At 45.1% G+C, this 12,225-nt stretch overlaps 1 protein-coding gene across 1 annotated transcript in view; it reads left to right on the plus strand.

Moving 5' to 3' along the window:
• Positions 1–317: 317 nt before the first annotated feature.
• The window catches only part of LOC141265026 (mycolipanoate synthase-like), a 43,368-nt gene continuing 31,460 nt past the window's right edge, over positions 318–12,225 (plus strand). The window contains exons 1-2 of the mRNA XM_073677565.1: positions 318–453; positions 1,837–1,909. Of these exons, the coding sequence (XP_073533666.1) occupies positions 1,852–1,909 (58 nt within the window). The 5' untranslated portion in view covers positions 318–453; positions 1,837–1,851. The remainder of the gene's footprint in view (positions 454–1,836; positions 1,910–12,225) is intronic.

Genomic DNA, 12,225 nt, shown 5'->3' on the forward strand with positions numbered 1-12,225 from the left:
AACTGCAAAAATGGAAGCTCTTAGGTACTTGTCCAAATGAAAGACTGTAAAAAGGTAAGCTGCTATTTGTGATAATTCTATTTGAAAATATGAAAATGCTGTGTATACCAACTTAAAAAGAAGGATTAGTGTAAATGTTATGAAATTCAAGACTGTGGTGATGGAACGAAATTAAAGTCCAGGAATCAGTTTTTAATCCAATAAGGAAGTTAGAATCACTAAATGAAATATTTGCATACTCGTAGACAAGTCAGCTACAAAGTTGTGCTCATCCATACCTGACACGTTACATTTATAGTTTAAGTCATATAAAGCTATCTCTTAACACTTTGAAATGCTTATCTCAGCCAGTTATTGAGTTGGCTCAATTATTAAAGGATGGGCCAGTGGACTGCAAGTACAAAATGAGAGAATCCCACTAGATTCTTACCACTCACTCCATATCCCAGGCATGTAAGTATTGAGGGCACTGATTTTGCAACTGAAGTCTCGTTAATTTCTATCTCGACCGTGCCATTGTTTACTTTATTTTCTATGGTGATTAGAAAACTTGATTTGGAAATTTCTATGAACATAATAAAAGTGTACCACCTTAACTCTTTTTGTTTAGTTTCAGCAAAGACAATATTTACTGGAAAGTAACATTGTCTATTTTGCTTTTTAGAGTTTTTTACAATTTTACTAAAAGTAAATTGCATTAAAATTTAAATGTGTTATTTTTCTGCTAAAACAAAGACATTTTCTTATGTTGTGTAAATATATATATATTAATCATTGCATAACGAAAGTAGTTATCTTTCTTATGCACTTTGTTTACTAACCCCGTCGGGACCAGACATTTTGTTTTTATTTTCTTTTTTCATTTTTGCACCTTTTCTTTTTCCTCCCGTATCTTTTAGTTTCATTTTTCCATTGATATAGCCATATGAGGGCTGTTTATTTTTGTGTTACCAGTTCTAGTTTTGAATGCCAACATTCATTTTACCATATAATGTACTGAAAATAATGAAAAAATAATCCTAGTGGGTTGAAATTGTTAAAAAACTGAAATTCAGTTATGGTTGTTTGGGTTTTATTTTTCCAGAGTTCACTGAGCAATAAAAATGACCAGGCAACATGATTCTCCAGTAATTAATTGACTACTGCCAAAAGCCCCGATTCCTCCAGAAATACAATATAAGTAAAGTACCAAACAAATTACTGGAGAAAGCATGATTTCAAGAACTAATAAACAGTTAAGTGGGGATTTCTTGGTGTCCCCCGGACACCAAGCCTGTGGAAAACAGAGGGGATAAAAACACTTTTCTCTGCAATCAGACCTCTACTATGGGCCATACAAGTATGTATAGATTTACTTCTCTATCACCTGTATGCCCATAGTAGAGGCCTGATGACTCCCAGGGGTGACAGATTTCCTTTAAGTTTTAATATGGTATTTAATTTCCACTTATTTACTAGGTTATACCTTATACCGTTTTTTTTTTTTTACTTGTCTCACGCTCTCAGATTAAATAGCAAAACCAAGCTGACAGATTCCCACTTAGATATGGTATAAATACACATTAGTATTTGAGCGCTCTTATGTCCAACAATAACTATGAGCCTTTGATGCAAGGACAATATAAATTGCAGAAAATATTTTGCAGTTATACCTGTTGACAGCAGGGTCTAGAATACTGCAAAATGATAGAATAGCAGCAAAGATTATTTTTTCTAATAATTTCTGGAAATAAATAGGAATGAATAAACTGCCTTAGTTTTTATCAACCAAAATACAAAAAAATTGCTTTCCATCATACGGCCAGTAAGTTCATCTGTTGACCTATAATTTTTCAGAACCAGAGGATCAGAATGGAGGAGGCAGAAGATCACATAGCAGTTGTTGGCATAGGATGCAATTTCCCTGGTGGTGAGTGTTATGAACTGTAGTTCACTAGGGGTATTCCCAAAACATAATTTATAGCTTTGTGGGTGTCATATACAAATTGAAATATAAATAATTAATATGGTTACTCTAAATACAATGGATATTGCTCAGTTTGTGAAATATAAGTCAACTCCAAATATGGGCCTTTAAACACAAAGACCACTGTTTTCACTGTCTGATTCCAGGATCCGGAAAATCCACAAAAGGAAGAAAAACTAATCATGTATATTGTTCCGAAAAAACTACAAAAGCACTCTGGAACAATCTTGGGAGACACTGTGATAACACTATGATGTATAAATAATCCACAGTCACCAAAACTGCATGAACCACAATTCCTGATAGTCTTCATTCATATGTGGCGCCCGTGTATGTAGCGCCACAAAATGCCTGCATGTGTAATATAATTTATATGTATTGCTAGTTATGGTGAGGGTAAGTTCTCTGCTGGTTTCATTACATACACATATTGTTACCCGATCCCTTACTGGAGGATTGTGCACTTGTGCCAAACCAGGAAGTTGTGCATGATCCCTCAGAGAGGGGAGGAGGTGCTTCAGTAGTTGTAGCTGAAGTGTGAGAAAGAAGGAGAATCATGAAGTAGTTCCTTGTGCAATGGAGAGAAGTGTACTCTCTGCAAAGGCAAGCTACACAAGGCAGGGTCCAGTCCCTAGAGCACCGAGACTTAAAGAGTCTGTGCTAAACTATGAATCCGCTTGGTCTTCATATAACGAGCGGTGAAATGTTTTCCCGGGAGCTCAGCAACTGCATGGAGTCAAAGACACTGCTGCAAGGGAAAGTGAGTGTTCTGACAGGATTCATGTTACCTGCTCGCTGGAAGGGATCACAGATAGTGTTGAGCCACCCCCGTAGTGTTCGGGTTCGGTTCGGTTCGTCGAACACCGGGATGTTCGAAGAACTGTTCGTCGAACTGTTCGTCGAACGCCTTAGAACACCGTCGAACACCGTTAAAACCAATGGCAGGCAAACAAAAACACATAGAAACACATAGAAAACACCTGCAAAGGTGTCCAAAAGCTGACAAACTGCTCAGAAGACACTCTCTTTAAAAAAGCCGGCCGGCAAATTCAGCAGCGGCATACACCGGTACCCGACAATTTAGACAAGAAGGAATAGAGCATCACACATAGATTAGATAGATAGAAACATGTCAGTCACACATATAAGAAGCACAGTGACAGTGTTGGTTACTGCACTTGTCATTTAGTGTAAAGGATTTATTAAAAAAAATATTAGTGTTTTCATGCACCGTCTCTTTAAAAAAGCCGGCCGGCAATTCAGCATCTGTACCCGACAATTTAGAACAGAAAGAATAGAGCTTCACACATAGATTAGATAGATAGAAACATGTCAGTCACATATATAATAAGTACAGTGATAGTGTTGCTTACTGTACTTGTCATTTAGTGTAAAGGATTTATTTAAAAAAATAATAGTGTTTTCATGCACTGTCTCTTTAAAAAAGCCGGCCGGCAATTCAGCAGCGGTACCCGACAATTTATAACAGACAGAATAGAGCTTCACACATAGATTAGATAGATAGAAACATGTCAGTCACATATATATGAAGTACAGTGATAGTGTTGGTTACTGTACTTGTCATTTAGTATTAAAATAAAGGATTTATTATTAAAAAAATTGGCGTGGGGTTCCCCTTAATTTTAGGCTCTAGCGGAGGTTAAGCAGACGGCTGGGGCAGATGTTTGAAGCCTGGGAAGGGGGTAATACCCACGGAGCTTCCCAGGCTACTAATATCAGCCCTCAGCTGAATACATAGCCTTTACTAGCTATTAAAATGGGGGACCCCCCAAAAAAAATGACGTGGGGTCCCCCCTAATTTAATAGCTAGCAAAGGCTAGGCAGACAGCTGGGGGCTGATATTAATAGCCCAGGAAGGGAGCCATGAATATTGGCCCCCTCCCAGGCTAGAAACACCAGCCGTCAGCCGCCCCAGAAATGGCGCATTCATAGGATGCGCCAATTCTGGCACTTAGCCTCGCTCTTCCACGCTGCCCTGGTGCGGTGGCAGGGGGTAATAGGGTTGGGGTTGATGTCAGCTTATAATGCCAGCTGACATCAAGCCCAGGTTAGTAATGGAGAGGCGTCTATAAGACACCCCCATTACTAACCCCATAGTCAAAGTTAAAAAAAACACAAACACCCAGAATAAAGTCCTTTAATTGAAATAAAGACACAATCCTTTATTGTTCTAAATTAAACCATACTTACCATCACGCCCATTCCAGCTGAAGCCAACGATCTCCTGCAATAAAAGAAAAATAATAAAGCAACCTCATCCTTACCTTTCCATGGTTCCCACGACAGCTTCAGCTCTGCTACATCGAGATGACAGGCTGGACCGCAGCAGAACGCTGCCATCCAGCCTCTCATCCCGCAGACACTGAGAAGCGCAGGCTTGCTTGCGCTGCTCAGCGTCTCTCTGTGACGACATCCAGATGAGCCGAGTTCATGTCCAATGAACTCGGCTCACCTCATGCACGTCACTGACAGCGTGGGAAAATTCTCACGCTGAAGCGGTGAGTGCAGGAGAATTCTCCCACGCTGTCAGTGACGTGCATGAGGTGAGCTCATGTCCAATGAACTCAGCTCACCTCCTGCACGTCACTGACAGCGTGGGAGAATTCTCCTGCACTCAGCGCTTCAGCGTGAGAATTCTCCCACGCTGAAGCGCTGAGTGCAGGAGAATTTTCCCACGCTGTCAGTGACGTGCATAAGGTGAGCTCATGTCCAATGAACTCAGCTCACCTCCTGCACGTCACTGACAGCGTGGGAGAATTCTCCTGCACTCAGCGCTTCAGTGTGAGAATTCTCCCACGCTGAAGCGCTGAGTGCAGGAGAATTTTCCCACGCTGTCAGTGACGTGCAGGAGGTGAGCTGAGTTCATTGGACATGAGCTCACCTCATGCACATCACTGACAGCGTGGGAGAATTCTCCTGCACTCAGCACTTCAGCGTGAGAATTTTCCCACGCTGTCAGTGACGTGCATGAGGTGAGCCGAGTTCATTGGACATGACCTCAGCTCATCTGGATGCCGTCACAGCGAGACAGTGAGGAGCGCAAGCATGCCTGCGCTTCTCAGTGTCTGCGGGATGACAGACTGGATGGCAGCGTTCTGCTGCGGTCCAGCCAGTCATCTCGATGTAGCAGAGCTGAAGCTGTCGTGGGAACCATGGAAAGGTAGGGATGAGGTTGGTTTATTATTTTTCTTTTATTGCAGGAGATCGTTGGCTTCAGCTGGAATGGGTGTGATGGTAAGTATGGTTTAATTTAGAACAATAAAGAATTGTGTCTTTATTTCAATTAAAGGACTTTATTCTGGGTGTTGTGTTTTTTTTAAATACTTTACTAGAAATTCATGGCGGTCATGTCTAATACTGGCGTGACCCCATGAATTTTGGGCTTGGGGCCAGCTGATAATACCAAGCTGGCCCTAACCCCTTTATTACCCAGTGAGCCACCGCACCAGGGCCCTGGATGAGTTGGGTACAGCGCCAGAAGATGGCGCTTCTATGAACGCGCCATTTTCCGGGGTGGCTGCGGACTGCAATTTGTAGCGGGGGGGGCCCAGAAAGCTTGGGCCTCCCTGCGCTGCAGATTCCAGCCCCCAGCTGCCTAGTTGTACCTGGCTGGACACAAAAATAGGGCGAAGCCCCACGTACTTTTTTTTTTATTATTTCATGAAATTCATGAAATAATTAAGAAAAAAAGGCCTTCCCTATATTGTTGTGTCCGGCCAGGTACAAATAGGCAGCTGGTGGTTGGGGGCAGCCCGTTCCCGCCTGCTGTACCTGGCTGGACACAAATATAGTGCGAAGCCCCACTTCAATTTTTTTTAATTATTTCATGAAATTCATGAAATAATTAAGAAAAAAAGGGCTTCCCTATATTGTTGTGTCCGGCCAGGTACAAATAGGCAGCTGGTGGATGGGGGCAGCCCGTTCCTGCCTGCTGTACCTGGCTGGACACTAATATAGTGCGAAGCCCCACTTCAATTTTTTTAAATTATTTCAGGAAATTCATGAAATAATTTAAAAAAAATTGACGTGGGGCTTCGCACTATATTTGTGTCCAGCCAGGTACAGCAGGCAGGAACGGGCTGCCCCCAACCACCAGCTGCCTATTTGTACCTGGCCGGACACAACAATATAGGGAAGCCCTTTTTTTCTTAATTATTTCATGAAATAATTTAAAGAAAATTGACGTGGGGCTTCGCCCTGTTTTTGTGTCCAGCCAGGTACAACTAGGCAGCTGGGGGCTGGAATCCGCAGCGCAGGGAGGCCCAAGCTTTCTGGGCCACCCCTGCTGCAAATTGCAGTCCGCAGCCACCCCGGAAAATGGCGCGTTCATAGAAGCGCCATCTTCTGGCGCTGTACCCAACTCATCCAGGGCCCTGATGCGGTGGCTCACTGGGTAATAAAGGGGTTAGGGCCAGCTTGGCATTATCAGCTGGCCCTAAGCCCGAAATTCATGGGGTCACGCCAATATTAGACATGACCACCATGAATTTCTAGTAAAGTATTTAAAAAAAACACAACACCCAGAAAAAAGTCCTTTAATTGAAATAAACACACAATTCTTTATTGTTCTAAATTAAACCATACTTACCATCACGCCCATTCCAGCTGAAGCCAACGATCTCCTGAAATAAAAGAAAAATAATAAAGCAACATCATCCTTACCTTTCCATGGTTCCCATGACAGCTTCAGCTCTGCTACATCGAGATGACAGGCTGGACCGCAGCAGAACGCTGCCATCCAGCCTGTCATCCCGCAGACACTGAGAAGCGCAGGCTTGCTTGCGCTCCACAGTGTCTCTCTGTGAGGGCATCCAGATGAGCCGAGTTATTGTCCAATGAACTCGGCTCACCTCATGCACGTCACTGACAGCGTGGGAAAATTCTCCTGCACTCAGCGCTTCAGCGTGGGAGAATTCTCACACTGAAGCGCTGAGTGCAGGAGAATTCTCCCACGCTGTCAGTGACGTGCAGGAGGTGAGCTGAGTTCATTGGACATGAGCTCACCTTATGCACGTCACTGACAGCGTGGGAAAATTCTCCTGCACTCAGCGCTTCAGCGTGGGAGAATTCTCACGCTGAAGCGCTGAGTGCAGGAGAATTCTCCCACGCTGTCAGTGACGTGCAGGAGGTGAGCTTAGTTCATTGGACATGAGCTCACCTTATGCACGTCACTGACAGCGTGGGAGAATTCTCCTGCACTCACCGCTTCAGCGTGAGAATTTTCCCACGCTGTCAGTGACGTGCATGAGGTGAGCCGAGTTCATTGGACATGAACTCGGCTCATCTGGATGTCGTCACAGAGAGACGCTGAGCAGCGCAAGCAAGCCTGCGCTTCTCAGTGTCTGCGGGATGAGAGGCTGGATGGCAGCGTTCTGCTGCGGTCCAGCCTGTCATCTCGATGTAGCAGAGCTGAAGCTGTCGTGGGAACCATGGAAAGGTAAGGATGAGGTTGCTTTATTATTTTTCTTTTATTGCAGGAGATCGTTGGCTTCAGCTGGAATGGGCGTGATGGTAAGTATGGTTTAATTTAGAACAATAAAGGATTGTGTCTTTATTTCAATTAAAGGACTTTATTCTGGGTGTTTGTGTTTTTTTTAACTTTGACTATGGGGTTAGTAATGGGGGTGTCTTATAGACGCCTCTCCATTACTAACCTGGGCTTGATGTCAGCTGGCATTATAAGCTGACATCAACCCCAACCCTATTACCCCCTGCCACCGCACCAGGGCAGCGTGGAAGAGCGAGGCTAAGTGCCAGAATTGGCGCATCCTATGAATGCGCCATTTCTGGGGCGGCTGACGGCTGGTGTTTCTAGCCTGGGAGGGGGCCAATATTCATGGCTCCCTTCCTGGGCTATTAATATCAGCCCCCAGCTGTCTGCCTAGCCTTTGCTAGCTATTAAATTAGGGGGGACCCCACGTCATTTTTTTTGGGGGGTCCCCCATTTTAATAGCTAGTAAAGGCTATGTATTCAGCTGGGGGCTGATATTAGTAGCCTGGGAAGCTCCGTGGGTATTACCCCCTTCCCAGGCTTCAAACATCTGCCCCAGCCGTCTGCTTAACCTCCGCTAGAGCCTAAAATTAAGGGGAACCCCACGCCAATTTTTTTAATAATAAATCCTTTATTTTAATACTAAATGACAAGTACAGTAACCAACACTATCACTGTACTTTATATATATGTGACTGACATGTTTCTATCTATCTAATCTATGTGTGAAGCTCTATTCTGTCTGTTATAAATTGTCGGGTACCGCTGCTGAATTGCCGGCCGGCTTTTTTAAAGAGACGGTGCATGAAAACACTATTATTTTTTTTGATAAATCCTTTACGCTAAATGACAAGTACAGTAAGCAGCACTGTCACTGTACTTCATATATATGTGACTGACATGTTTCTATCTATCTAATCTATGTGTGATTCTCTATTCTTTCTATTCTAAATTGTCGGGTACAGATGCTGAATTGCCAGCCGGCTTTTTTAAAGAGACGGTGCATGAAAACACTATTATTTTTTTTGATAAATCCTTTACGCTAAATGACAAGTACAGTAAGCAGCACTTTCACTGTACTTCGTATATATGTGGCTGACATGTTTATATCTATCTAATCTATGTGTGAAGCTCTATTCTTTCGGTTCTAAATTGTCGGGTACAGGTGTATGCCGCTGCTGAATTGCCGGCTTTTCATGTTTCACTGTTGGCACTGTTCCCATCGATTTGGGCAATCACTGTAATGCCACAACCACCATGGCTGTGGCATTACAGTGAGTGGCAGACAATCCCTGCATGATTGGTGCTCTAAATAGCGCCAGACATGCAGGACACGCTTTTGGTGCACGAACAGTTATCGAACATAACCTCGAACAGCCGAATTTTTTGCAAATCGTTCGGGTTCGTCGAACAACTCGAACACCGCCCAAAACAGCTCGAATTTGAGATTGGCGAACAGTTCTAGTCGAACACCGCTCATCTCTAATCACAGATCCAGTACCTGTTTACCTTGAACCCCTGGGGATCCAATGAATCGTCTACCAGAGGTATAATTAACAGCAGGAAGGCTACACAACCTCACAGCAGAGAATCTGAATAGTGTTGAGCGAGCACTAAAATGCTCGGGTGCTAGAAGCTCGGGCAAAGCTCGCCGTGATACTCGGGTGCTCGACCCGAGCAACGAGCCCAATGTTAGTCTATGGGAGACCCGAGCATTTTTGCAGCGGCACCCCCGGCAGTCTTTTAAAAGCCTAACAAGTGCCCAAAACAATAGTGACAGTGCTCAAATGACATGGGGACAGCATGGGGATCGCCCCAGGAAGCATTTCTGACCCCCAGGTCACTGTTGTCAACAACGTGGTCAGAGGTATTAAGCCACTTATTGGCTCATAATAAAACGTTCAAAAACGAAAGTGAAACTTTTTCCTGTGAAATTTGTTAAGGAATTTTTTTTCCAGGGTAAAGACTTGTGTATAAGGTAAAATAAATATGCGTTTTTGCACTTTTGTATTGCTTTCAACTGTGACAAATGCATTCACCGGGAAATGTCATTTTAACCTTTTACAACCTTATCTGGCCATGTGCTGTGTGACACATGCATACAGTGCTGAAAAGACATGGGGACAGCATGGGGAAGACCCCTGGAAGCATCTCTGACTCCCAGGTCACTGCCTAAAAGTGTGCCCATCAGAAGTGATCCTTGCCGCATCAGAAGATGCAGACTTGCAACTATCCCCGTGCAAGTCCTTGTCCCAGGGCAGTGTTCAATTGTACCTCCCCTATTCCTTGCAATGCAAGCGCAAATATGCAGCCAACCACCCACCCACCCGCAGGCTGCAATACCATACTGCTAGCTTGCACTTGAAATGGGGCCTTTTAGTTTTGAGGAGGCCGAAGCTGGCCACTACCTCATGGCTGCTTCGGCAGCGAGGTATCCATACTCAGTCCGCAGCCGCCCGGTGGCCGGGTGTCCATGCTCGATCCCCAGCCACCAGGGGGCAGCCGGGTGTCCATACTCGGTCCCTAGCCGCCTGGGGGCAGCCGGGTGTCCATAAACGGTCCCCAGCCGCCCCGATTTCTCCGCGGAACATCCCCACAGACTTTTCTTAGCCCAGCCTACTTTAGGGCAGCATTGGACGAGCCCACCAGAGAACCATACTCCTCCGGTGGGCCCTGGCTTCTCCAACAGGGCAGTTGAGAGTGCCAAGGTGAGAAGCATGATGATGATGATAGAAGTTAGCATCTGCTTTGTTTTGTTGGAATGCAAGCGTAAGTGTGCAACCTGACACCCACCCACCCCCAGGCTGCAATACCATACTGCTAGCTTGCTTGCACTTTAAATTGGGCCTTTTAGGGATATGGAGGCAGATGCCGGCCACCATGTCATGGCTGTGCTGGCAGCCCTTTTATTCATACTCAGTCCCCAGCCGTCCGGCGGCCGGGTGTCCACGCTCGGTCCCCAGCCGCCAGGGGGCGGCCGGGTGTCCACACTCGGTCCCCAGCCACCCCACGGCCGGGGGTCCACACACGGTCCCCAGCCGCCTGGGAGCAGCCGGGTGTCCATAAATGGGCCCCAGCCGCCCCGATTTCTCCTGTTACCGACCCACACACTTTTCTTAGACTGGCCTGCTTTAGGGCAGCATTGCACGAGCCCACCAGAGAACCAGACTCCTCCGGTGGGCCCTGGCTTCTCCATCAGGGGAGTTGAGAGTGCCAAGGTGAGGAGCATGATGATGATAGAAGTTAGCATCTCTTTTGTTTTCTTGGAATGCAAGCACATGTATGTAGTAGCGGCTAGGCCTTAGGTGGTCAGTGTTTTGGCGCATATCCTATCTCCTACGAGGATTGCTGGATGTTTTCCTGCTACTATCCCAGTTCTATGACTCCTGTTAAAACAAAGCTTCAGGTGATAAATGATGGATGAGGTGGTGGCAAAGGAGAAAGAGCAGGAGGAACAGGGACCATTCACATCAATATCAGGCCAGTCAACCACACATGTCTTGTAGGATATGTTTCTGTAACAAAAGGAGCGGTTCTGCTACACAGTTATAAGGCATACAGAGAGTGCAATGCCTTCCAAACATTTCGAGGCACTCCAATGCCCCTTGGAAGTGACATGGAGGTCAGAGGGCCTTAACTAAACCGTTTTTTCCATTTATAGCAACTGGGTCTTCTGTACACTGTTGGCCTAAGCAGTGAATGGAAGGCTTTCCAAAAATTATGAGGAACTGCAATGCCCCTTGAAACAGACGTGGATTACAGCGTACTAAAAACCTTCTACCCATTATTGGAGAGTGGGTCTCCATTAGTTTTCGCCTTTGCATTGAAAAGCAATAGCTGACTAAAATTAGGAGGAAATGCAATGCCCGTTGGAAGAGTCGTGGAGGTTAGAGGTAATTAAAAACAACATTTCAATGCCTCTCGGAAGAGACGTGGAGGTCACAGTAGCTTAACAAGATGGTTTTAATGCCCCTTGAAAAAGTGGTGGAGGTCACAGTAGCTTAAAAAGATGCTTTTAATGCCCCTTGGAAGAGACATGGAGGTCGCAGTAGCATAACAAGACACTTTTAATGCCCCTTGGAAAAGTGGTGGAGGTCATAGTAGCTTAACAAGACGGTTTTAATGCCCCTCAGAAGAGACGTGGAGGTCAGAGTGGTATAGCAAGACGGTTTTAATGCCCCTTGGAAGAGACGTGGAGGTCAGAGTGGTATAGCAAGACGGTTTTAATGCCCCTTGGAAGAGACGTGGAGGTCAGAGTGGTATAACAACACGCTTTTAATGCCCCTTTGAAGAGACGTGGAGGTCCCAGTAGCTTAACAAGACGCTTTTAATGCCCCTCAGAAGAGACGTGGAGGTCGCAGAAGCTTAGCAAGACGGTTTTATTGCCCCTTACAAGAGCCATACAGTACAATATATTACAAACATTATTCCCATTATTGGGAAGTTGGTCCCCCATAGTCTTTGCTTATGCCTTCCAAGCAAAAGGTGCCAAAAATTAGGACGTAGGAACTTGCAATACCCTTACAAGAGCCATGCAGTACAGCATATTACAAACATTATTCCCATTATTGGGAAGTGGGTCTCCCATGGTCTTTGCTTATGCCTTCAAAGCAAAAGCTGCCAAAAATTAGGACGGACGAACTTGCAATGCCCCTTACAAGAGCCATACAGTACAGCATCTTAAAAATATTATTCCCATTATTGGGAGTGGGTCTCCCACAGTCTTTGCTTATGCCTTCCAAGCAAA

Source organism: Phyllobates terribilis, unplaced genomic scaffold, assembly GCF_046119375.1.
Source record: "Phyllobates terribilis strain yellow unplaced genomic scaffold, ASM4611937v1 Scaffold_4__5_contigs__length_816908805, whole genome shotgun sequence".
NCBI lineage: Eukaryota > Metazoa > Chordata > Amphibia > Anura > Dendrobatidae > Phyllobates > Phyllobates terribilis.